This window comes from Octodon degus, unplaced genomic scaffold (assembly GCF_000260255.1).
Source record: "Octodon degus isolate 3935 unplaced genomic scaffold, OctDeg1.0 scaffold00226, whole genome shotgun sequence".
NCBI classification, from domain to species: Eukaryota; Metazoa; Chordata; class Mammalia; order Rodentia; family Octodontidae; genus Octodon; species Octodon degus.
This window is the reverse complement of record NW_004524802.1, coordinates 945038-970763: the sequence shown is the minus strand read 5'-3', so window position 1 is coordinate 970763 and position 25726 is coordinate 945038. Positions and strand designations below refer to the sequence as shown.

At 62.1% G+C, this 25726-nt stretch overlaps 1 protein-coding gene across 5 annotated transcripts in view; it reads left to right on the top strand.

Moving 5' to 3' along the window:
* The window catches only part of Kif26a (kinesin family member 26A), a 32162-nt gene extending 8349 nt beyond the window's left edge, over nt 1-23813 (top strand). For 3 of the 5 annotated variants that reach the window (XM_023705657.1, XM_023705660.1, XM_023705659.1), the window contains exons 3-17: nt 3095-3526; nt 7972-8162; nt 12807-12996; nt 15849-16061; nt 16584-16677; nt 16926-17188; nt 17287-17464; nt 17546-17708; nt 17826-17988; nt 18501-21321; nt 21720-21931; nt 22022-22042; nt 22273-22423; nt 22654-22823; nt 23248-23813. In XM_023705657.1, coding sequence (XP_023561425.1) covers nt 3095-3526; nt 7972-8162; nt 12807-12996; nt 15849-16061; nt 16584-16677; nt 16926-17188; nt 17287-17464; nt 17546-17708; nt 17826-17988; nt 18501-21321; nt 21720-21931; nt 22022-22042; nt 22273-22423; nt 22654-22823; nt 23248-23568 — 5583 coding nt within the window. In that variant the 3' untranslated portion in view covers nt 23569-23813. Of the gene's footprint in view, nt 1-3094; nt 3527-7971; nt 8163-12806; nt 12997-15848; nt 16062-16583; nt 16678-16925; nt 17189-17286; nt 17465-17545; nt 17709-17825; nt 17989-18500; nt 21322-21719; nt 21932-22021; nt 22043-22272; nt 22424-22653 lie in introns of all 5 variants that reach the window. The other 2 variants (XM_023705658.1, XM_023705662.1) reach the window with 2 other exon arrangements.
* Nucleotides 23814-25726: the final 1913 nt, after the last annotated feature.

Below are 25726 nucleotides of genomic sequence, written 5' to 3'. Positions count from 1 at the left end.
GCCCTTGGCATGAGGGGTGCTAAATTGAATCAAATTAAGAAAAATATTTTTCCAAATGCAAGTAAAATATCTGTTTAATTAGACCCTAAAGGAGAAATTAAAAGTCATATTTTGCAGTGGAGTAATTACTGTCTCTCCAAAGGCACTGACTTCAGAGGCTGAGGAGCAACCCATGCTGGGCTTTGGTGGTCAGGTCCTGCGACTGCACAGTGACCAGGGCACCACCCCAGGGCCCTGCTGCCACTGACCCCCGATGTGCTGAACCCTGGAGGTGCAGGAGGCTGGCAGTACAGGTGCCATGAGTTCAACTAGACCTGAATGTGGGGTTTCCGCGGGGCTCTGCTTGTCCTGGCCCCCGAGTTGCTGGCCCCTGGTGCAGGCTGTGTGGTTCTCAGAGACCCAAGTGTAGCTCAGTGGCTTCTCCCTCTGGGTCCCTGGCTGTGAGGTGTGTGGCCTGGTTGACATTAGGGTCAATGTCCTCTGTCCCAGGAGAGATGCTTGTCTGGAGAGTCAGCTTTGAATTTTATAATCTCAGCACTCTAGGAGGCTGAGACAGGAGGATTGCAAATTTGCCGAACCTGGGGAATTTAATGACTTAGTGAGGGTGTCTTAAAATAAAAAATGAAATGGCCCAGGGTTGTGACTCAGGGTGCTGTCCCTGGGTTCATCCTCTCTCTTGACAGAAGAGCAAGATGGGGGCCGGGGAGATGGCTCAGTGGAATAAGTGCTTCCCTGGCAAGCACAAGTGTCTGAGTTCAATCCCTGGTTCTGCAAAAAAAAAAAAAAAAGGACCCCCAGAAGAGCAAGAAAGTGGGCTGTGGTCACAGGTCAGCCTCCTGGGAACCCACACAGCAGAGGGGTACAGGTCCCTGGCCATGGTGCCATGCAGCCTGTGTGGGCTTCCCAGTGGACTCTGAGCTCAGTGGGCAGCCCCGCCTCATCCTGGGACCCCATGTAATGCCCTGGGGTCTGGGCAGGGCCCTGCATTCAAGACCCCACTGCTTGGCCTGGTTGGGTACTGGCTGGGGCTGTCCAGGTCCTGTCTCCTCCCTTTGGCTCCCCTGGCTGGCTGAGGAAGGTGCTGTGGGTCCTCAGGAGCCCCTGCTCTGCTTGCTGCCCACTTCTTTCCTGGCTCCTGGGGTGCAGGCCATGGAGGGGTGGAGAAGGCTCCCCAAGGCCTGAGGTCCCTAGGACAAGCGAGTTCCCTGGTGGCCAGCAGAACAAAGGCTGCTGGCCGGGTGGGGCTTGGGCAGGCCTGCCTGCCTGCGGGCTGGGCTAATGGCTGCAGTGGGGCGGGCACTTCCTTCCCTTTCACAGCCTCCTGCAGAGTGGAAAAGCAGCACAATCAGAGCATGGGGAAGCTGGCCTGGCTGCCCTTGGCGGGGGCCCTGTGCTGGCCCTCTGGGAGGGGGTGGGGTACCTGGTATGGACCTGGTGCCAGGCTGTAGTGGCCGAACTGAGGGACTTCTTGTGGGCTCTAGTAGCCGGGGTGGGGGACCTTCCCTTCTCTGCTGGGCTAAGCTCCGGGAATGCCTGCAGGGGTGTGGGGCAGGGAGCTGCTGGTCGGGACCAGACCTGCCAGGCGCTTCAGAGCTGGAGAGAATCCAGGCTTCCAGACAGGACAGGCGCTGCGAACCTCCAGCTGACTGAAGGCTGGGCCTGTGTGGGTTCCCCTTTCATGTGACCTGGTGTCCCCAGGGCCGTGGGCTGGCATTGGAGACAGGCAGGAGAGAGCCATGCTCAGGCCAGCCCTAGGGTTCTCCACAGTGCTGACCAACCTGGGTTAGAGCCTCCTGTGCATGGGTCAGGTGGTGGGAAACAGGGCAGACTCTGGGGCCAGCGGCCTCACCTTCAGCTCTGGCTGGGTGTGTTTGGGGACATGGTGGTCTTTTTGTGATCAGGCAGGGCAGGGACTCCCTCTAGCCAGTTTGGGAGGAAAACCCAGACTAGGGTGTGGCTGGGGGGCCCCAGGAGGTCTCTGAGAGGAGCTGGGAACCTTAGCCCACTTGGCCAGGTGGGTCACAGTGTCGCTGTTTCTTGTCATAGGGAAAGACCTGCAGTACCATCCTGGGGTCCACAGGCAGGAAGCAACCCATGCCAAGGCCAGCGTGGCCTAGTGGAGAGGTGCAGGAGGCTTGGCTGGGAGTGCGTGGATTACCCTTTCACGTGACCTGCGGTCTTAGGGGTCCTCAAGTCAGGTGGCCTCACTGTGAGCACTCCACTGGGGTCTGGCTGGTGGCACGGAGGTGGTTGGTGCCAGAGATTCAGAGAGCCGCTGTCCATGTGGCCGCACCGCTTCCCTGAGGTCAGCGGGAAGAAGTGCCAAGCTGGGCCTGCTGGTGCCCAGCACCACCCGTGTATGGGTTCAGTGCGGCTTCCAGGCTCTGGAGTGTTTTCTGGAGCAAGCTTCCTCAGAGGGAAACCAGCTCTGTAACTGTACCCCATCATCTTCTGAACCCCACCTTTGAGTCCGTGAGACTTGGGGGCTCTGATCCAAAGCACAGTGGTAACGCGCTGCAGGGCTCTGACTGTGGCCCTAGGCTACAGGAAAGCACGATTTTGGGCCATGCCTCTGCTGTATGCTTCCTGCCTGTGTCTTCTCCCCTGCCTTGGGATGTCCTTGCTGTCCTGTGGCGGTCCCAGCTGTGGCCTGGCTTCTCTAAGCACGGCCCAGAGTCCCCTTCACATAAGAGTCGCCCTCTGGGGAAGGGGCTGCCCCTCAGGGAGCCCCTCCTATGCTCCACAGCAGCCCCTGCTTTTATTTTCCTGCCTGATCCAGGGGTGAGGGGCCTCGTGGTCATCCCTTGCTAGGGGCCGGTTGTCAGGAGCCGTTGTCAATGTGTCTTGTTAGTTGCACGGTTGATGATGGGGGGCAGTGGCGGTTATCAAGGGCACTGTGAGCCTCGCTATTAAGCTCCGATAATTATTTTCCTGCTGGGCTCCTGTGGATGAAAGCGTGTGGGGCTTATTAATCAGTTATGGATGGTGCTGGCGGCCACATGGTGTGGTGGTGGATGAGGTGTGGGTAGCCAGCTAGCTGTGTGTGGCTGCCTCACCTGGATGCTGACCGCGTCTTGTCCCTTGCTGTCCTTAGGATCCCTGCCTCTCTGCTCGGCTCCTGGACAAGCTCCCAGTGCCTGGGATCTCGCCCGTGTGCCGTCCTGAGGCCGAGAGTCGCTGCGATGCCTGTGCCACGCACCTGCGCCAGCTCACGCGGGAGGCGCTGCGCCTGCTACAGGCCCCTGCCAGCCGCGAGGACCCTGGTGTCCCCCGAGGAGGCCTCGTGCCCCCAGGCCCTGGAGCTATGACCAGTCCCAGGGACATGCCTGGCCCCCCAGGGAGGCAGCTGGCCCCACCTGACCGGAGGAAGGGGCTGGCCTGGCCGGCTGGGCCTAGTGTCCAGGTGTCGGTCGCCCCTGCCGGCCTAGGGGGAGCACTGAGCACCGTCACCATCCAGGCGCAGCCGTGCCTCGAGGGCATGTGGAATGTCTCAAGGGCAAGCAGCTTCCTGCCGCCGACCTGCCTGGTAAGTGCCGGGCACCCTGAGGTCAGAGCTGGGCCCCTTCCAGGCCTGGGGCTTCTGGTGCCCACCAGATATCCCCGCCCCAAGTCAGATCCCACGATGGCCCTGCAACCAACTCAGACCACTTTCCTGAGACCATGTGTGGCGAGGAGACAGAGGGACAAGGGCTGGCAGGAGGGAAGGGTGCTCTGTGAGGACCCTGCCACACCAGATGCCCCGCCCCCGGCGCTGCCCACGGTGGCACAGGCTTTCCTGTAGCTGGGAGGCAAAGACTGGGGCCCAGGCCGAGGCCAGGACGCGCCCCCACTGAGCCTGGTCTGTAGAAGGGGATAGTGCGCGGAGAATGTTTCTTCCCGGGAATGCCCAGCTTCCTCGGCCGGCTCCCAGGGCCTGGCCCAGGGACTGGTAATGTTCAGGAAGGGGCCTAGAGTGGCTGGCTGTGGGGTCCCCTGCGTCCTCCATACCTCTTCTTTTCCGTCCTGAGCAGGAATCCTGGTTTTGGGGCTTCCTGGGATTCTGGGGGTGTGGCTTGGGCTTGGGGAGTGTGCCGGCTTGGCTGTCATGAGCACCCTTAGCTTGGGCCCATCCCACCCCTCTGTGCACCTCCTGCCTGGTTCAGATAGCTTCTTCAGGCAGCACTGTGTCCTTGGCTGTGGCTCTCCACTTGCTGGGGACCAAGGCCGAGCCACCAGCACTCCACCAGTCTCCCCTGCCCTTAGCGCTGTGGGCTTGGCGTCAGTCAGGAGCACAGAGACCCTTGGGCAGAGCTGGGAGGTGAGAGGCAGTGTGGGCAGGGCCAGGGCTGGGGGTTGGAAGCAGTGGTGCTGCACACGTCTGCACAGCCTCGCAGAGCCTCGGGTGGAGGACCCGGGGCGGTTACGGACCCTGTACCCCATGTGTGGCGTGGACAAGCACCTGCAGCCACCTGCAGCCTGTGGTTACGCAGGGGTCCCTGGACCTTGGCTTCCCTGCCTGGTGGCATTTCAGGAGCTGGGCAGAGGTGTGGGCAGAGGCCTCCGTCCCAGCTTCCTGGGCTGCTGGGGTTGTACCTTCAAGGTCACTTTGTTATCCAACCAGAACTGTAGGGCACTCGGGAAGCACTCTTGAGCTCAACTGACCTTCAGCTGCTGTGGTGATCCACCCCGAGAGTGGCCTCGCTGTGGTTTGTGGCTGGGAATAGCGCTCTCCACCTATTACCTTAGGGAAGCCTGACCACTGGTACTCAGGAGGATGTGCTGGGGCATAAGTGATGGCTTTCTGGAGGAGGTGGCATTGAGCTGAACCCCAAATGTCCCTGGCCCGTCGTAACCATGTCTGGCTGGGCCCTGATGATGTTCGTAGTCTTTCGTCTTGGTGTGATGTGGGGCCTGGGGACCCTGGGGAAGGGCTATGCCTATGGTAGCCAGATGCCATACAATGTGGATGTTTAGGGTGCCCACTCCTATTTTGTGTGTGCCCTGATTGTGTTCTGGGTAGGCAGGAATGGATTTATAATTAGGGAATGGCCCAACAATCAATAGGGAGATTATTAGAACCCTAAATAGAACTTCAGGACTCAGATGCGGTAATGTCCCCTCTCTGCACATCAGTCATTAGAGGTAGCATTAGAGGTAGTCCTGGAGTGTTAAAATATTGCCTGGTTTGCTCTAGAATGAACTGTTCCTGATCCCAGGCAGACCATGACCTTGGTGGGTGGCGGCTCAGCCGCGCTATCCTGGGATGGGGAGTGGAGGGCTGGGGCTTGACCCAGTGCGAACTGCCCTCTCTGAGGTGGTGAAGTTGGTGAGGAGGAGAGGCCGGGCCTGTCCGGATGGCTGCTCTTGAGGGACAGCAGGTGGTAGGGGCCGGGAGCCAGGGCTGGAGCCTGTCGGGACCTTGCATGACTGTCTGGGTGCAGAAGCCTGTGACCATGCAAGCCGTGTCCCTGTGCTGCATCTGGGAACAGTGCAATGTGTTCTGGGTCATCTGCCATCTGCCCAGCTGGCTCTGGTGTCACAGCGAGTCCCTCCTGTCCACCTGCCCTGACCATGCTGGACAGAGGCCTGGGCCTGCCACGTCAGGGCAACAGAGACCACTCCACTGCGGCTCCTCAGCAGGCGGCAGGAACGCAGGGAGCACCCGAGGCAGCAGGCCTCTGAGAAATAACATTCTCCTCTGTGCCATGGCATTCGGGTGGCGCCAGCTCTGGGGTCCTGCAGGGTTGCCAGGTGCCAGGGATCGCGCGGGGGTGGGGTGGGGAGCGGGGCAGGAACTGGTGGGGACTGGAATGTCATTGTTATGCCCAGGCGTGGCTCTCGGATGCAACTCCCTGGCCCTCGCTGGGCTCCTCATTTGAGCCCCAGTTTCCCTGCCTGTGGAGTGGGCATGGACAGGGTGCTCCCTTTTCCACAAGGCCTGCACTGACCTTGCTTGTCCATCCTGGGGCCTCTGGGTGAGGATCCTGGGCCTTCATGGGCAGGTATTCTGCCCTTAAGCCTTCAGCACCTCGGAGCCTGTGAGGTGCTTGTGGGTGTGGCCTGTGGGCGCTGTCTTCCCTGGGGAAATCCTGGAAATAAGCGGTCAGTCTGGAGGGCTCCTGGGAAAGGGCCGGCATGGTGTTTCCCAGACAGTATTCTGTGGAGCCCTGGTTGGCGCCAGCTGGCCTTGGGAGGCTCCACTGAAGCAAGGCTGTGGCGTCGGCCGTGGCGGGTGGTAAGCAGGCGTGGACCTCCTGGCTGTGCCCGGCCGCAGCCGGCCTTACGCTCTCCTCTCTCCTGCTTTTCCTTTCGTTGCTGCTGTGGTGCTTCCATCTCGCTTTCTTTTGGCCTCCTCCTTCCTCTGTCCTGTGTGTGGTCCCCTCCTTCCCGCCCTGCCTCTTGCTTGGGACGGCTTCTTTTGGCATGCTTGGGCTCTGCTTCTGGCAGGAATTGGCAGTGGCCGTCCCGGTGGCCGGAGCCGTGGGACGGTGGAGCCGCGGCCGGTGCGGGACTCCTGAGACAGGTCAGTGTGGGTGGCCTGGGGGCCATAAGTGGCACCACGAGGCTGCTGGAGGTGGAGATGCAGGAGGAGATGGGGGGAGGGGTGGCTGGGCCCTTGGGCTGGGGCGTTTGGGGGGCTCTGGCCCTCCTGAGACCCCTGTGGCCTCAGTCCCACACCTGCAGGCAGCGGGGAGCTGGGTGTGGCTGGGCCTGATGGTGCTATCGAAGGCTGTAGCCCAAGTACCCCTTCCCATGTTCCTGGAGCCGCTAGACCCAGCCCTGCCCCCAAGGGGGCATGGTCCACCTCTTTAAGATCCATCCTTTCCGGAGCAGCTCTGTGCTGCAATGGAGTTTAGGTCTTTTCCAGGAAAGAGGCATTGACAGGAAAGGAACTCGCGTTCAAGGTGAAGCAGGCCACGCTGGGTTCTGAGCAGGGTGCAGGAGTTTCTGCCCTGCAGGCAGGTGGTGGGCATGGTACACTGCACTGTGCCAGGTTCTGCCCAGGCCATAGGTCTGCCCTTTGCTGCCACTAACCTTTCCTTCTCGTAACGCAGGGCCAGAAATGCTGGCCTTCCACAAGCCTGAGCTTGGGGCTGGCTCTGAGTCTGTATGGATGAGCTTCTTCCCACTCACTGTCCCAAGAGGGCTTTGGAAGCTGGCGATGGTCACAGGCTGGGAGAGCATGGTGGGGGAGCTGCAGATGGGGTGGCAAAGACTCCCCCAGAGCGTGGGGCTTTCTCTGCTGCAGTGCTTCCCCTGCCTTCTGCCTGTGTCCACCGGGAGACCTTGAGGACGCTAGATTTCTTGACCCTAGAACACTACGCTTTGCCTCTGTCCTCTCTGCCCACCTGGATGGGGCAACCTGGGCCTGGCTGTGGATATTCTCCAGGCTGGGTGGAGCTGGGCACCGTGGAGGACTGGGGACAATGGCCCTGCGGAGAGGGACAGTTGCCTACCTTCCAGGGGCCTGGGCCCAGGGTACAGACACATGTCTCCAGGGACACCAGCCTGGAGTGTGCTGGTGTGTCCTGGTGAGTGTTTTCCTGCATCTGAGCTCAGCACCAGGCATCTCCCTTCTGGAGTCTGTGTCAGCTAATTAGTTGGAAATGCCAGAGCAAGATTTCAGGCCCAGGAAGCCCCCGCATCACCAAATGCAGAGCACTCAGCACCTGGCCAGATGTCTATTGTGGCTTCTTGTCCTGTGGCAACTCGGAGGGCTTCCAGAGGCCTGGGCCTTGGGACAGGGCCCCTTCTGTCCACTGGACGTGGTCACTGTCTTGTGCACTTGGTGATAGGGCCAGGAGCCCAGGCCTGAGTGTGTCCCACCTATGTCTCCCATTTGCCCTGAGCTGGAGACCTGCGTCTGTGATTCTTGGGGCCAGGGAGTATGTGGGCTCCGGGGTGCACAGCTTGTCTCCTGAGCACCCTGCGTCTGGGACAGTGGGCGCCTGTCCACTAGCCCGTGCTCACATGGATTTTCTTTCCTTCCAGGCTGAGGCTGCTGTGGCTGCTGTGGCGGTGGCGGACTCTGTCCGAGATGGCACCCCCATGGTGGGCCCTGATGGCTTATCCAAGGCATGGGGCCAAGTGGGGGCCCGCACATCGACTCTGGCTACTCCAACCCCTGGCACCTCGACAGGGGGTGCCACAGCTCCATCTGCCGCAGCCTCCTTCTTCATAAGGTATGTCCTTGGGACCTCAAGTTGCAGCATGTAGCGGACACGGGGCCAGCCGTGAGGCTGGGCTCTGGTGGTCTGAGGTCATGCTTGTGAGAATGATGACCTTGTCCACTGCCTGATGGAGTGGGTAGGAGCCATGCAGAGACGCAGCGGCCCTGTGTGGCTTGGCCTCCTGTCCAGGCACCATGGGATGATGCATTGGCCCCGTGGCCCTCTGTCCCAGGCCTGAGCTCAGGTTGCTGGGAGGGACAGGACCACAGCTGACATGTTCAGCCCCCCAACGCTTAGCATCAGCTGGTACAGGTGTGGGTTCCAGGTGCACAGGGGCTGGGGCCGTGCAAGGTGTGGGGCTGACAGTGCTCAGATTTTCAGCCCACTCGGGAGCTGGGGACCCGGATTACAGGATGTAATAGCGGTAATGAGTGATAATGGCGTGCACAGCTGTGGGTCACTGTCCCATTAGCAGCCACATGGGTGCCAATAAGCTTGTCCCTGAATCACCGCATGGTGTGGGAGGAGGGCGCCTTACCAGAGCAGCCTGGCTGGGGGGACTGGAGTGAGGCCAGCCTGGGGGTGGCTGAGCAAACGATGAGGGCTTTATTACCAGGTTGGACGCACGCTACGCCATCACCCGCCAGCCTCAGCCGCCACCCCAGTTAGGAGCAGGGAGCTGGTAGAGCCTGGGGGGGACCAGGAGGGGCAGACCCCAGGCTGCCACTGTGACCCCCGCCCCTGAGACTCCATTTCCATGACCCTGCCCCAGACTCCTGGGCTCAGTGCGGTGGGAGGACTGGAAATGGGGCAACTTTTGGAAAGAGAGGTCTTGGGGGCCGCATGGGCCTGAGGCCCATGGCTGAGGGGGTTCTTGTCTTGGGAGAGAAGAGCGCTGCTAGGGTGGCCCTCACTGTCTCATTAGCGACCAGAGCAGCAGCCTTTTGTCTGAGGCAGGCTGGCGCTGTTCGGCCTGCACCATGCCGCTGACCTTGGGGAGTTGCCATAGAAACCAAGAAACAAGAGCTGGGCCTGCGGCCTGTTTCACACGCTGTGTGGCACTTACTTCCAGGCAGCTAGGCACCCTGAGTCACACTACGAGTGGGGGGATGGCCCCGGTGGGGCAGGTGTCCCAGCAGGCCATTGTGGCTGCTGTGGGCCCTGGGCTGGGTCTGTGGTCAGCAGGAGTGAGAGGGTGAGAGTGTTTAGGGGCTGCTCCTGGCTGGGGGCTGCTGGCGCCCGGCTCCTGCCCGCACGCGTGCCCCCACCTCCACCTCCACCCCAGGACCTGCCCTTGGGAGTTCTCCGGGAGGGGTGCCGCAGCTGGAGCCTGCCTGCTGTGCTGCGGGCTGAGTGGGTCCTGAAAGTCAAAAGTGGAGTGGGGTGGGGTCAGCATGGGCTCCTGAGACCCTGCAGGCTGGGGTGAGTCTAGGCTCTGCCACTGCCCCCAGGTCCCCTGGGCACTTGCCTCAGCCTTCTCGGGCCCTCCACCTGCCCTCAGGTCTTACCCCCGTGTGGGAAGCCAAGATGCCGGTGCCCAGTGCTTGGGGCAGGGCTGAGTCCTGGGAGCCCTGCAGCTGTGATGGTGCCCCCCCCCCCCCATAGCTGTGTCAGCACCTCGGCAGACTGCGGTCTCCTCGCTGTGCCACGCCCCACCGCACTGCCTGCCCTCCTGTCCTTCTGCCCTTCTGGGACTCAGAACCGAGGTGCCTTGGGGGGACTGCGTCGCTGTGGCAGGCTTGAGGTGGGGAGCAGTGTGGCTTCCTGCTGGCGCAGCCACCCTCTGTGCCCACAGCCCGCAGGCTTCCGGGGTCCTGTGTTGTCTGCCCGGACGTCCAGGCTGAGCCCAGAGGCAGGGCCAGGGCAGGTACCGCCCGGACTCCCGGAAGCCTTGCCAGGTAGGCAGGAGAGCCTGTCTGTCATCGCTCGTGGCCTCCAGGTGAGGTCCCAAGAGATGCGGGGAAGGTCTGGGGTCCTATGGGGTTAGGGTCTCAGGTGGATGGAGGGTAGGCCCAGCCGGCCCAGCCAGCCCAGCCTGTTGTCCTGGTCTCCTGCAGCCGGGAGGCTGTCCCTTGGTGGGTCCCCATGTCAGCCCCTGCTGTGTCACTTCGCCAGAAACCAGAGATTTGCATCCCCAAAGGCAATGCCTGGAGTGCAGGTATGGTGGCCATGTGGGGTGCTGGGCGGCTGCTGGGAGTTGGTCTCAGGCTCACAGGGTCCAGATTACGTTAGGGGAGGAAATGCTGTTCTAGCAGTGACAGGTGGCCATGAAAGCAGGCAGCTGAGGGCCAGAGGGGTGCTTGCTTGTGGCCTGGTAGCTCCAGCCCCTAGGGCTACCAACGGTGGGATGCCTGCCTGAAGCCAAATGTACACTCTGCATCCCCAGGCTGGCCTGACATGGTGAGGTTGTGCTGCAGACCCCTGGCCCTGGAGGGGCGGAGCTGACTCTGGTCTCTGCTGGACCTTGCTCCAGGCCCCTGCATGCCTGGCCTCTCACAGTCCTCGCCTCCCTGTGCCCTGCTCATTAGGGGCATGGTGTAGGTACAGGAGGTGCTGTCCCCACTCTACGCCATGCCTTGACCCTGTGACTTAGAGTAGGCCTGGGCTGGGGGTACTGACCGTCCCCTTTGGGGTAAGCCATACCTTTCATGCCCAGCGGGCTCTGTGAGTGCCCTTTCCTGAAACCCATGTCAGGCATGGCCCCCGTTTACAGATGGCAGTTTGGCTGGGAGGCCTCCTTGTCCTGCTTGGGTGGACTGGACTCTCGCCCCGACACAGCCTTCCTGTGGGTCCTGTGCTGGGCAGTGCTGGGTGGCAAGGTGGGGCTGCCGTGTCCGTCCTTGTGGGCTCTGAGCTGGACTGCAGCTTCTTCCTGCCGAGACAAGCCACAGAGGAGTGGGGCATAGTGTGGGGAGAGCCCCTGGGCGGACGCCACTTACCCTGCAGCCTGCACCCCTTTCTTGCTCCTGGGGTTAGTACCACTTCCTGGAGACAGTGTTTTCACACTGCAGTGGTACAGTGTTGCCTGTTCGTGCTGTGGCTTCCTTGCTGTGTACAGGATTTGCCAGCCCTTGCTTAGGTAGTAGGGTACGGGTGTTGCGTGCTCATGACGCCCAGTGAAATCTGATGCCCTAGCCATGGGTCTGCAGGTTGTAGACACCTCCACTGCCACCAGCCTGCGACCTCCGCCCCACACCTGGCCCTTCCTAGTGGTGGGAGTGCCTGCAGGGGCTCCGTTTTGGGCTCTGCCACGAGTCATAGATTACTTTTATTCTCTTCGATGACACTTCGAGAGAAGGAAGCCATCCCTGGGGTGTCTTAAAAGACAACTCCTATTAACTATGAGAGGAGTTAAGCGAAGTGTGCAGTAGATCATGCCCCTACTGTGGGAGGTGGGGTAGAGGTGGATACAGCCTTGGGGACTCCTGGGGGATGCAGAGGCGCCCCCCCCCACCCATCCTTCTTGAGAGGCCCATGGAGCTGGGAGGAGGCAGTCCCTTTAGCACTGGGGCTGGGGGTTTGCTGGGCTCTTCTGTTTGGCAGAGGTAACCGGTCCAGAGACAGGACCTGTGGGGGCCACAGGTGTTTTCTCTTGGGTGGTGGTGTCCTTGGGTCCTGTGGGGCAGAGCTCTGGGTTGTGGTCCTGTGGACCCAAGTGCTGTGCTGTGGGAAGGAGAATTTGGGGCTAGGGAACCCTTGAGAAAGGCTGGGAACCCACAGAGCAAGTCATCTTGCAGGAAGCTCCAGGCCTAGGGGCCGGACTGTGTGTAAGCCTACACGCGCATGTGCCTATGTGTGCCCATGTGTGGGTCAGCATGCATATGTACCCCTCCTATGTGTGCCCACTGTGTGTGTGTGTGTGTGTGTGTGTGTGTGTGTGTGTGTCTCAGGTGGGCTGGGAGCTATGCTTGGTCTCCAGCAGGGGCTCCAGGTCAGGGGCGAGGCAGTCCCTGCCCTGATGCTGACCACTGATCAGGACAGCAGCATTAATTAAGCTCCTCCAGGGCCGGCGAGATAGCTCAGCAGACTAAGCACCTGCTTAGGTGAGTGCAGGGGCCACTGTCCAATCCCCAGCACCACATGCCATGCCAGCCCCGCCCCCAGGGCAGGCTGAGCCCGCCAGCATCTGGGCATAGTGGCGCATGCCTGTAAGCCCAGCGCTGGGGAGGCTGAAAGCAGGAGGCTCACTATGAGTCTGAGCTGTGTAGTATTAAGCTCCTTCTGTGTGTGTGTGTGTGTGTGTGTGTGTGTGTGTGTGTGTGTGGCATGCGGAGTGTCTTGACTGTATCTGCTCATGCCAGCCACACATGAGGGCCCCTAGGGTCACCTCCATGTTAGAGATAGGAGGACAGGCGTGGGGAAGCTAAGTTCATGTGCCCAGGTCCTGCCACCTGCGAGTGGCTACTGCAGCTCGGGCACTCGCTTCATCTGCCTAGCCTCTCTGTCCTCTGCCTGGCTGCGTGCTGGGCAGAGCTGCTGGGGTGGGTGTGGCAGTGCTCCCGGGGACCCCACTTTGAGAACTATGCATGCATAGCCACAGTTCTGACGGTTTTCTCTGTGGTGTGGCTTGGGCTGGGGTGGCCTGGTGCATGGGTGCACGCAGGGGCACAGTTGCTAGGCAGTACTGGGCCGGCTGAGCTGCTCTCTCTTCCCCAGGGCTGCCCAGAAGCTCAGCTTGGCCTCCAAGCGCAAGAAGCACCACCCAGTGCCTGCCCCTACACCTCGCAATGCCTCTGCCTACCCTACTGACTTCAGCGGTGTCCTTCAACTGTGCCCACCCCCTGTGCCACCCTGCTTGCTCAGGGCAGCCTCCAAAGCCAAGGACAACCCAGGAAGTTTTGGAAAGGTAGACCTCATCCCTGGTGACCCTGGGAGGGACCTGGGGGTAAGAGAAGGTGTGGGAGGTGGAGAGGCCTGGTTTGTTCCCCAGCCTGGACAAGGCTTATTGGCATGGCTACAGATGGGGAGACTGAGGCTCTGGGAGCTATGCTGGGAGCAACAGGGAGCCTGAGTACTGTGTGGGGCTGGGGCTGTGGAAGACAGGTCTCCAGGGCACCCTGGGGACACAAGAAGTACCTGCATCCAGCCTAAGTCCTGCAGGGTGGGGAGTTATGGGATTGTCCCAGTGGGATGGCAGCCAGGGCCATAGGCCGGGCAGAGGTTGGGCCCTGGGCTTTCTCTGGACCTTTCCAGAGACCTAGGAGTGGTAGAGCTACCCATCCCTGTAGCCTCTTCTGGCTGCAAAGGTCTGCAGTTGCCTGTTCCTTTGGGCTCAGGTCACTGTCTGTTTCTGGGTCCTCATGTGGCCATTTGGGAGACACCAACCCAGGGTTTGGGGCAGGTCCCATCCTGCCTTGGGAAGGTGCTGGGCTAGCAGGTGACCTGTGTCCCTGAAGGGACAAGGGAGATGGGGCTGTGTCCTGAGTGCTCACCTGCCAGGCATTGGCTGCCTCAACCTTGCACTTGGACTGTGTCCCTGCAGCGTCCCTAGGGTGAGGCTGTGAGCAGGAGGGAGCACTGGTCTCTGACTAGCAGCAGCTGCCTACAGCAGGGCAGATGAGTTCACTGGCCAAATAACTGCCCAGGGTTTTATAGGTGTGGCATTGGTGGGGGGAGTGTCGGGGCTGAGATGGGGATGGTGGGGGGCAGATGTCCACTTGGCACTGAGTTCCTGCTCTGGTCTCTGCTGATGTGGACATTTGGACTGCCTGGGCCCAGGCTTCTCCCTGCCCAAGGCATGGTGGGTAGAGGACAGGGCTGCCTCTGGCCAGCAGCACCATGCTGAAAAGGACACCATGGAGGTCCGGTTGTTCTGCCCCAAGGTACTGGGGCCAAGCCCTTCCCCCAGGTATTCTGCAGGGGTGATGTCAGCCTTGTTTCTGGGGTCTGCTTCAGGAACAAGGCCTTGGCCGCCAGCCCCCCAGTCTCCACCCCCTGTGCCTGCCCCTCCTTGGCTGTGTGATGAGCCCTAATGTCACATAGTCAGAAATGCCTCCTGAAAGGCGTTTAATATTGTCACAGGAAAGAAGTTAGATTGTGCTCCATTTCTGACATTAATGTGCTACTTAAGATAATTCATCAGAGTGTGGCATTAAGAAAGACACCCCTCAGAGGGTGCTGAGTGGCACCCTCCCCCGCCTGCCTTGGCCACCGCGGAGAGATGGAAGCCCTTTTTTATGCAAAATGTGTTTTTCCCTCCCTGGCTTTGTGATACCTGCACATTTGGGGGGAGAGACTCATGAGCTTGTCGCCTGCGAAGACCCTGTCATTTTCCCGCTGTAATGGCAGGTTCTGTGGCAGCAGACAGTGGCCCAGCACTAGGATGGGGGTGCGGGGGGCGGCCCAGATGGCCGGTGCTTGCCCAGCCCCTCCCTGCCTGGCTGCAGGTTGACCTGGGATTAGAGGCAGTCAGCAGATGTGAGAGGCTCGTTCTGGCTTCTCCCAGCCTCTGCTCCCCCCCAGGAATTCTCTCAAATCTCCAGAACCTATTTGGCTCCTGAAGTGGTGGGGAGTTCATGCTGGAGAAAAATTGCTAGAAATTACCCGGAAGTGCACATTTTCGTCTGCTTTGCAGCAGCGTTTGGAAATGAAATAGTTTTGTTCATGCCGTCGGGGGAATAAAAGAATCAATTCTCGCCTGACGGAGCCCAGGCCCTCAGCAGCACAATAGCAAGAGAGCAGCCACTTCCACACCTCTCCCTGATGGCGGGGGCGGGGTCTGCGTGTCCAGGCACCCACGTCCCGGGAGAGGGGGTGGCGCCTGTGCACCCTACTGCAGTAAACCAATTTCGCCAGCGTTATGTATCTGTCACTTACAATTAAAAGCATGAAAAATATTGGCTCTGAAATGAGTCTCGGGTAATATGATTTACACCAATGTGGGGACATCAGCGAGTATGTGAGACTGGACTGCAGTGTCCTCCAGCAGAAGGTAGAGTGGGTGCCTGGCTGTGGGAGCCCTGACTCGGGGTGCTCAGGGGAATAGTGCCCGGCTGCCAGACTACCTCACCCAGAGGCCTCATGTCCACGTAAGGTGAGGTGCACTAGTCTGAGACCTGTTCTCTGCACAGGCTTTGGGGTGCCTGCTCTCGGCCCTGGCTCCTGGCCCCCAGCCCTGTGCTCCCTCCACAGGCACATTAGGGGCTGTGCTGTGTGCTCTAGGGCTGCACTTTGGTCCTGCTGCAAGCCCAGGTGACTGTCACCTGCAGGGCTCAGACCCACCCTCACCTTGCTGGCCAGAGGCTGCAACCCTGGCCATCCTGATCCAGCCCGCCGGGGCCCCCTGGGCCTCTGAGATGTGTTGCCCTATGTGGCTTCTTCACTTGTCATCCACAGCTGCTCCTGCAGTCTCAGGTCCCCCTAGGCCCTGAGGGTCATTGTCCAGGGGCTGGCACTGCTGGAAGAGCCCCCAGGCCTATGGAGTGACCCTCCTTTCTCAGCCTGCACCCCTCTGCTCATGAGGGTATCTGGAGCCTGCTGACCCTGATGCTTAGCCCTGTCTCCTTGCCTGTCTGCTTGCCTGGGGCTTCGTGTTCTCTCTGCCCGCTGACCTCATAGGGATCCGCTCTGGCCGCATTCCTGCTGTTGGTGCCCACGCCGAGGCCTGCTCCACTGTCCCAACTCGTGCTGCTCCTCCTGCCCTGTAATTAGTGGCCAGCTGGGCGGGCGTGGCGTTCAGAGCCTGCTCTCCCACCCCAGGTGAAAGTCATGCTGCGCATCTGGCCGACACAGGGCGCCCAGCGTTCAGCCGAGTCTGCATCCTTCCTGAAGGTGGAGCCCCGGAAGAAGCAGGTGACCCTCTATGACCCAGTCGCTGGGTCCCTGGGGGGTGTTGGCCTCCGGCGTGCGGCCACAGTGGCGGTACCCAGGATGTTTGCCTTTGACGCTGTCTTCCCTGCGGACTCGGAGCAGGTAACGGCTGCATCTGGGAGCGGGGGAGAAGGTGTAGAGGGAGCCAGGTGGGTGCCAGGCCCCTGTAGACTCCACTAAGAAGCCCTGGGGCTGCTCTCCTTACCGTTCTGGGACGCGCTTTCTTATCCTGCACACAGGGCCACTTCTCCTGACCCCATGTGTTGCATGGCATGACCACGTCTTACGTATTTTATGCCATGTCTTGGTGTGTCTCAAGTGTGCCATGGTGCACATGAGTAGGCACAGGTGTGTGACGAGCTGTGTGTGCATCAGGTGTATCTTGAGGGGTGTGTGCTCATGTGTCTTATGTGCCATATATGTGCCATATATGCATTATGAAATGTGTGCTGTGGGGGTGTGCACACATGTCCTGCCACCAGCCCCGCGTGCCCCATGTATTCCGCATGCTGTCTGCACATGGCCCTGTGCCTGCTCCAGGGGCTGGCAGGCTTTGGGTGATAGGGCCGCAGGTGTGGAGAGGCTGGCCCCGCCCTGGCCCTGCCCATGCCTGCTGTCCCCCAGGCTGAGGTCTGCTCTGGATCCATGGCCGATGTGCTCCAGTCTGTGGTTGGTGGGGCTGATGGCTGCATTTTCTCCTTTGGCCACAGGAACCTTGGTGAGCGCTCGTGGGACCCCATTCCTGCCCCCTCTGCCACCTTCACTGTGGTAGTGGCCCTGAGGCTCGTGGGAAGGAAGATCATTGTCCTGTGGGCACAGGCTCTTTGTGAGGGGATTTGAGGCCCGAGGAGAAGGCAGAGGCCTGGATGAGAGCCCTGGGTGGGCTGGGGGTGGCCCCACAGGCCCGGCTGGGCTCCGAGGGCTCCTGTGGCAGCGGGTTGACTCTCAATGTCCTCTGGCCCCCAGGCAAGTCATACACCATGATTGGGAAGGACAGCTCACCCCAGAGCCTCGGTGTGGTGCCCTGTGCCATCTCCTGGCTCTTCCGCCTGGTGGAGGAACGCAGAGAGAGGACAGGCACACGCTTCTCCATCCGTGTCTCGGCTGTGGAGGTGTGCGGCCAGGACCAGAGCCTGAGGGACCTGCTGGCTGATGTGGCCTCCAGCAGCCTCCAGGATGCCCGGTCTCCGGGCATGTACCTGCGGGAGGATGCAGCGAGTGGAACGCAGGTGCACAGGCACTATCCTTCCTGGGGCCAGAGGGGGGGCCGGCTGGGGCCATGCTGGCCCCGAGACCCTAAAGCCACCATCCTCTCCACCTCCTGCAGCTGCAGAGCCAAAGTGAGCTGCGGGCGCCCACAGCCGAGAAGGCAGCCTTCTACTTGGATGCGGCGCTGGCTGCGCGCAGCATGCGGGCTGGCGGGGATGACAGGGCCCGCAGCTCCCACCTGCTCTTCACGCTGCACGTCTATCAGTATCGTGTGGAGAAGTGCAGCCAGGGGGGAAGTGAGTGCCATCTGCTGCCACTTCTGGGGTCCTTGGGTGCGGTTTCCCTAGCCACACTGTCACCACCGCCTTGCTTTCCAGTGTCTGGGGGCCGTAGCCGCCTGCACCTCATTGACCTGGGAAGCTGTGAGATGGCACCTGGCAGGGGTGAGGAGGTCGCTGGGGGCTCGCTGAGCCTGTCCCTGTCGGCCCTAGGCAGTATCATCCTGGCTCTGGTCAACGGGGCCAAGCATGTGCCCTACAGGTGAGTGCGGGCACTGCCGGTGGTGCCCAGGGTGAGCCCAGGGTGAGCCCAGGGTGAGCCCAGGGCTCTGGGGGCAGCGGGGCTCCCTCTCACCCTGACGGTGTCCCCCGGGCCCAGGGATCACAGTCTCACTGTGCTGCTGCGGGAGTCCCTGGCCACCACCAGCTGTCGCACCACCATGATTGCCCACGTGTCAGATGCACCAGCCCATCATGCTGAGACGCTCAGCACCGTGCAGCTGGCTGCCCGCATCCACCGTCTGCGCAGGAGGAAGGCCAAGGTGGGGCCCTGTGCTGCTGCCCAAGCTGCATGCCCAGGCTGCTGTATCATCGGCGAGCTCCATGCAGGGAGGGGTGCCCAGGTTCCCTCAGGTACCTGGTCTCTGCCAGGAGGGAGCAGGAAGCTGCACCTGAGTTCCCAAGTAGCACAGCTGGAGTTGCCTGCTGTGAGGTTGGTGGGTCCCCAGGCCCACAGCAGCCCTGGGGCAGTGAGTGGGATACTGGCACCACCCTGACAAGGCCTTCCTCAGCACATTTCACAGGGTGCGAGGGTGGATTTGGGTACCTTCTGGGGCTGAACTCCCTTGGGTCCAAGTCCCGGGTCTGCTTGGTGCACCATGCGGTGGTGGGCAGGGTTCTGTGCTGTTCCCAGCACTGGGCCAGCTGTACCATGTGGCCCCTGCCATGCTGATGCTCAGGGACCGTGCCATGGTGCTGGGGGGAGGGGCTGGGAGTGGGGCCGAGTCCGCTGGAGGTGGGCTGTGCTCACAGGGTCCCATGATGCCTTCCCCAGCACGCATCCAGCTCCTCTGGTGGAGAGAGCTCCTGTGAGGAGGGCCGGGCCCGCCGTGTCCCCCACCTACGGCCCTTCCATTCGCGTCAGACCCTGGATGCTGACCGCCTGGTGCCTGGCCTGCCTGGTGACCCTGACTACTCGTCCAGCAGTGAGCAGTCTTGTGACACCGTCATCTATGTGGGGCCAGGTGGAACAGCGCTGTCAGATCGTGAGCTCACCGACAACGAGGGCCCTCCAGACTCGGTGCCCATCATCCCCTCCCTCAGCCGCCGGCAGCCCTTTGAGGGCCCCCGAGATGCTGACCATTTCCGCTGCAGCACATTTGCAGAGCTGCAGGAGCGGCTGGAGTGCATCGATGGCAGCAGCGACAGAGCCCAGGCCAGCCCTGCCCGAGGAGGCAGGAAGACTTCGCTCTCCGAGGCTGCATCTCCCAGGAAGACCATGGGCCCGCCGATGGCAAGCAGCACCCCTCGAGGCCTCCCTGGCCCAGATACCCACCAGGGCATGCTCGAACCTTCCAGGGCTTGTGCCCAGGGTGACCAGCAAGAGGATGACAGCTCCCAGTGTGAGCCAGAGGCCCTGGACAAGGCTGTGGGGGATGGAGGCTGGAGGCTGCTGCCCAGCCCGGCCCCTCTAGCACCCAGGGGGCCAGACGCCCTGGGAGCCCCTGTGGAACTTGCAGGAAGGGACACTGATGGAGCGGTGCGGACACCCCCTGTAGGCACGAGTGGGCAAGGGCAGTTCTCGCTGGCCCCAGACTCTGTCTGCCCCTGTCCATCTGCCCGCGGCTGTTGCCTGGAGCGGGGCCTGCTGACCACCACGGTGACCCTGCAGCAGCCTGTGGAGCTGAATGGTGAGGATGAGCTGGTGTTCACAGTGGTGGAGGAGCTGCCCCTGGGGGCACTGGCGGGGGCTGCTCAACCCTCCAGTCTGGCCAGCTTTGGCAGCGACTGCTCCTTGCAGGCCCTGGCCTCGGGATCGAGGCCAGTCAGCATTATCAGCAGCATCACTGATGAGTTCGATGCCTATGCCTCCCAGGTTCCCGAGGGCCCCGGGGGACCGCTGGAGGGAGTGGCCGGGCCAGGAGGCAGCCCCAGCTCCTCTGTGGGCTCCTGGCTCAATGAGGTTAGCATCTCTGCAGCCCCCAGCCCCAGCCCCGTGCCACAGCCACCCTCCAGCCCTGATGCACCGGTGGGGCCCAGGCCTCCAGAGACCTGTGTCTGGGCCAGGTCCCTGGATGGGAGTGTCAGGTGTGCTGTACAGGCTGGGCCTGATGGTTCTGGCCCAGCCCAGAGTTTGGCCCGAGCTGGCCAAGAGCCCTGGGGCGGGTCCTCGCAGGGTGCTGCCCAAACCATCCACTCCAGCCTTCCCCGAAAACCTCGGACACCCTCTGCGACCAGCCGTGCGGCCTGCGCTCGGGCCGGCCGGAGCCCGCCTAGCCCTAGAAGCCTGTTTGGGGACCCATGGCTTCTCCGTGCAGATGACAGGGATGCCCCCAGCCCGACTGTGGGGTGCCCCCGGCTCCCCGAGATGCAGGCAGGGCCAGCTTATGCCCAGAGGGTGGTGGACAGCTATGCGGTGGTGGCCAGGGGAGCCCGCAGGCCTGAGGCTGTGGCTTGGGTCCCGCCACTGCGGCGGGGTGCCACTACCCTTGGGGTTTCCACACCCTCCTCGTCCTTTGGAGATGCTATGGCTGAGGTGGTTGCCTGCTCCACTGGTCTTAAGGGCTCCCCTGGCAGCAAGAAAAGCCTGGCTCCCAAGGGGGGGTTCTTCCTGAGACCCGGGGGTGTGGCCCCTCCAGCCCCTCCTGTACGCAAGTCCAGCCTGGAGCAAAGCCACCTAGCACAGGCCGCTGTCCTGGCCACAGGCCTCACCCAGGTGGGGGCCGCTGCCACCATTCGTGGTGAGGAGGAGGTCCGGTCCAGTGGTCGGGCTGATCATGCCATTCCTAAGGCCATGTCCAGCCTCAAGGCTCGGGCAGGAAAGATGGAGGCGACCCACCGCCCTGCCGGTCACATGTCCCTGGAGCGGTGTGAGGGCCTGGCACACAGCAGTAGCAAGGTCCGGGAAGGCCCTGGACGGCCACCTCGGGCTGTGCCCAGGCTGGGGGTGCCGCCTGCCAGTCCTACACCTGGACTACCCCCTGCCTGCCGAGGCAGCCCAGCTAAGGCCATGGGAGCCCCCAAGCCCCCAGCAGGTGGGACCAAGGGCCGCAGCCTTGTGCCCGGGGGCTCTCGGGCTCTGGGTGGGCCCGTGAAGCCTCTGGGGCCAGTGGCTGGCAGGCCCCCAGGTGGCCCTGGGACAGGTCCCCGGGCAGCTCCGCGGGCTGCATCTGGCCTTGGGGCCAAGGCTGGCCGGGGCACCATCATGGGCACCAAGCAGGCGCTCCGGGCTGCCCATAGCCGCGTCCACGAGCTGGCAGCCAGTGGGGCTTCTGGCCGAGGCAGCCCCTCATGGGGCTCCGCAGACTCAGACAGTGGCAACGACAGTGGTGTGAACGTCACAGAGGAGCGGCCACCCGTGGGCCCCGCACTGCCGTCCCCCTACAGCAAGGTGACGGCACCCAGGCGGCCCCAGCGCTACAGCAGCGGCCACGGCAGTGACAACAGCAGCGTGCTGAGCGGGGAGCTTCCACCTGCCATGGGCCGCACGGCACTCTTCTACCACAGCGGCGGCAGCAGCGGCTATGAGAGCGTGATGCGGGACAGCGAGGCCACCGGCAGTGCGTCCTCAGCCCCTGACTCCATGAGCGAGAGCGGGGCTGCCTCCCTGGGCGCCCGCTCCCGCAGCCTCAAGTCCCCCAAGAGGAGAGCCACAGGTGGGTGGTGCTGCCCTGTGACGGTCAGGCGCTCTGGTCTGTGCGTGTCCAGCATGCCCTTCTCTGATCCCTCGCTGCCCAGGCGTCTGGTCCTCAGCCTGGTCAGGCAGCCTCAGGCAGGGGCCTAGCTGAAGTCATGGGAGCAGGACTTGAGGGCTCGGTGTGAGCTGGGTCCCCTGTCCCCTTGAGTACTGCTGGGGTGACTGCAGTCTGACCTCTTCCTGACCCGGGGCACGGGGGGCCAGGAGAGTGTGAATAAGCCACATGGCACTTGGTGCTGCAGAGTTGTGTCCACAAGGGCAGCTGAGGTGCTTGTCGTGGTGAAGGTGGCCGTGTCTGGGACTTGGGGGACCAGGGTGCCTGGCCTCTGTTCACCTGCATCTGGTCTTCTCGCCCAGGTCTGCAGCGGCGGCGGCTGATTCCCGCCCCGCTGCCTGACACCACGGCTCTGGGCCGCAAGCCCGCCCTGCCTGGGCAGTGGGTGGACCTGCCCCCGCCCCTGGCTGGCTCTCTGAAGGAGCCCTTCGAGATCAAGGTGTATGAGATCGACGATGTGGCGCGGCTGCAGCGGCATCGGCTGCCCCTGAGGGAGGACCCAGCCCAGGTTCAGGTGAGGGGTAGAAGCTGGGAGCCTGGGATGGCAGAGTGGGCCAGTGGGGGTACAGCTGTGTACCCCTGACCACACTCCTCTTGTCCGCAGCCCTCCCAGGAACTGGAGAAGGTAGGGATGGGCACTGTGCCTCCTGAGCCAGCAGTGTTCCCCGGTGTCCCCTTGGAGGCTGCCTGCTCAGGTGGTGGGGGGGGTGGGGGGAGTCCCCAGGCCCGTGCCTGCCCATGCAAAGGCCTCCTGTGTGCCTGCACAGGCCAGCAGGGGAGGAGGCCTGGGGGTGCTCGATGTCCCCAGGAGAGAGCCCCCAGTTCCACACCTGAACCCAGCTGTCCCTGCCACAGGGCCTGGTGTGTATCAGCTCCAAGCTGCGGCTGGCTGAGCGAAGGCAGCAGCGGCTGCAGGAGGTCCAGGCCAAGCGTGACCACCTTTGTGAGGAGCTGGCTGAGACGCAGGGCCGGCTGATGGTGGAGCCGGGCCGCTGGCTGGAGCAATGTGAGTGTACCTGGCGCTCAGCCCCTATACCCAGAGCCTGCTCCCTGTCCCGGCTCTCTGATTGGCCATGTCCCCGCCCTGCTGCCTGCTCCCCTCTCTGCCTTCTAGCTGCTGTCCTTCAGGAAGTGGTGGGTGGGGAGGTGCCCTGGGGCCAGGAGCCTTCCCTGGGACTTCAGGTGGCCTGGTTGCCACCTGGGCCCGCATCCTGACTCTGTTCTGGCACTCCCCAGTCGAGGTGGACCCAGAGCTGGAGCCTGAGTCGGCCGAGTACCTGGTGGCTCTGGAGCGTGCTACAGCAGCGCTGGAGCAATGTGTCAACTTGTGCAAGGCCCATGTCATGATGGTCACCTGCTTTGACATCAGCGTCACCACCACCGCCACCATGCCAGGGGCCCAGGAGGTGGACGTCTGAGGCTGGGCGCCGGCACAGGAGGAGATGGGCTGTGCGGGGATGCGAGGATGTGAGACAGAGAGAGAATGTGCAGGGGTGAGGGGTGAAGATGCAGCGGGGGTCTGCGCAGGCCCAGGAGTCTCAGAGAGGGGATGCGGTGTGGGGGGATGGCCGGGGGCCAAGGATGGAGTGAGCGGGACAGGGAGAGCGGAGGGCGGTTGCCACGCAGATGGCTGCGCAAGTGCCTTTAACCTCGACTCTTCTACTTTTGTGTTTGGTGCTATGGGCATGCAACACCAGCAAGCGTGGGCTGGCCCGAGCTCAGGCGGCTGCCCAGCTGCCGTCCGGCCTCGCCTTTGTGCAGCAGGCAGTCTGCAGCAGGGTGGCCCTGGGGTCACAGCCCTGGTTCAGATCGGGTTCTTTTCCTTTGCAGTGGCTTCCTCTTGGCAGCGCAGGTGTCAGCAGTCTCCAAACCCTTCCGCCTGCAGCGGCGGGATCCTTGGAGTGGATGCTGTCCTTCCCTGACCACCTGCTCTGTCCCGAGGACGCTGAGGCCCCGGGCGAGGGCCAGGCCACGTGCACACGATGCCTTTTTCCACGGCAGGAATTCTTACCAAAACCACAAGCAAAAAAATCCACCACGAAACCAACCACCCTTGCCAGAGACAGGGTTAGGGGTTTTCTAAATGTTCTGTTAGGTTCCTATTTTTGTATCATTTTGCCTATTAACATGGAGTTTGCAGTGGGAATTTGAAAACAAATGATCTATGTTTTTATGGTTTTCTATGAAGGTGTTTGGGGCTGGGCTCTTTCTGGGGGTGCCCTGCACATGGTGGGTGTCCTTGGGAAGTGCGTGTCCCTAAACACAGACAAGGGAGGGCTTGCGGTCTGTGTGATGTCTGGGCACCACAGGCCTGCGTTTTCTGACTGTCGCGTTTTATAGGGTGTCTGAACCTTTGTACAAATGTGTAGATAACATCCTGCTACAGTTTTTACTTGTGAATAAAGAAGCATTGATTGTTCTCACGGCTCCCGGGCCATGGGCCCAGGAGGATCCTGGGATGGGGCGGGCAGCAGCGTGGGGCTGCACTTGCAGGATGACAGGGGAGGGAGTGCAGGGCAGGGGCTGCCAGAGGCAGCAGGTTCAAGCCCAGTTTTCTCCCCAGTCCCTGTGCCCTTTGTTCTGGGTGCTGCTAGGATTGCAGGGTGTGAGGCTGGAGGCTTTCCTGCAGGGTGTGACATCTGGGGAGACAGGCAGGTTGCAGTGACCCCTCAGGAGGGCCACGGTCTTCCTTTGTTCCCTACCTGCCTGCTGGGAGCTCTGCATCCCTGCAGGCACGTCAGGGCCCAGGCTCAGAGCTGGCAGGAGCCCCGCCCATGTGGCCAGCTCTCCAGGGCCCTGGGCCTGGCTCTGTCTTGGCTTTGCTTCACTGTCTAGACCCCAGTGTTCTGGGGGACGCTTTGCTTTGCAGGCTCACAGGGGTGAGCTTCCTGTGGTCTGGGCTCCCACCTCAGCCATGTCAGATGCTCAGTGTGTCTTGCTGAACCAGAGCTTGTCCTTTCAGCCTGTTTCTTGGTCCCTACCCACCCGCCCCCCAACCTGCTCTGCCTCAGCCCTGGCCCAGGCAGCCTCCGCGAGGCACCGTTTTGCTGCCGTTGTGTGCACCCTGTACTCTGCCCTCTTGGGAGCCGTGTTGGCAGCTCCTGTGCTCAGGACCCCAGGGCTTGCTCACCTGGGTGTCTTTCCCTGGCTCCAGGTGCCAAGTGTGGGCCCCCTCCCCTGCACCACACTTGTGTGGTCTCTGTCTCCCAGCCTCAACAGAGCCATGGCTCTGAGTCATGGATGGTCACATCCCATGTGGCACGGGTGGGCCGCCGGGGACCTGGGGCACTTGCTGAAGGACAAAGGTGAGGATGGAAAGGTGGCTGCACTTCCTTGTTTTTGCTGTCCCACATGTGAACAGGACACAGGAGCATCCAGGTTTGGGTGTGGCCTACAGCCATGGGTGGGTCCCAGGCCAACAGGGGGCAGCGCCTGAGCCCCTACCCCAGGTCTCCTGAGGTTTGGTTCCAGCAGAGCCCAGACTTGGAAAGGAGGAGATAGTTCTCAGCCAGCCAAGAGCCACCCAGGTGGCTGTCTGATGGAGGGCTTCGCTGGGGCTGGTGTGCCGTGGCAGAGCTTGGGGCTGGCGGGAGCTGCTCAGGGACCCACAGCACTGGCTTCTGCATCCGTCCTCCTGCAGAGACCCTGCAGGCCCCTCCTCTGTCTGGCCATTATCCCTCTATCCTTGACCCTACCCTGGAGGGTCCCCTAAGCTGGGGGTGCCTGGCCCTGGGGTCCAGCTAGGTGGACCCTGATTCCCATAGCCCAGGTGTCCCAAGGAGGGCCATGCCTGCTCTTCTGGACAAGGAATCCTCTGTCCCAGGACTGGCTTGGGAGCCTGTGCTAAGCTTTCATCTGGGACATCAAAGCCCTTAGCCCTGTCATTATAGGCTGAGAGACAGTGGAAGACCAAGAATGCCCATTTTATGGATGGGAAAGCAGGGGCCACCCAGGACCCAGGTCTTTGACTGAAGCCAGAGCCTGGGCAGCCCCTGTGCTGCAGCCACAGTGGTCTGTGTATATCCTGTGAACCAAACATTTGGGGAAACTAAGGCCCAGCCAGGGTGGGGTGCTCAAGCCCCCCTTCCTGTGTGCTCACCAGAGACGTGTGGAGGCCTGAAAGTGGGAGGGCTTGCCAGGGACGTCAAGACTGGGAAGGCCTGGGTGAGCGTAGGGTTGGAGGAGGGCTGGGCTTGGCCTGGGACCCTGTGCCGGGGGGCTGGGTGCCTGTCTAGGCCGTGGGGACGTGAGCGTGAGGTGGGATGGCTGGCGGCTCTCAGTCTCGGAGGCCATCTGGCCCTGGGCCACC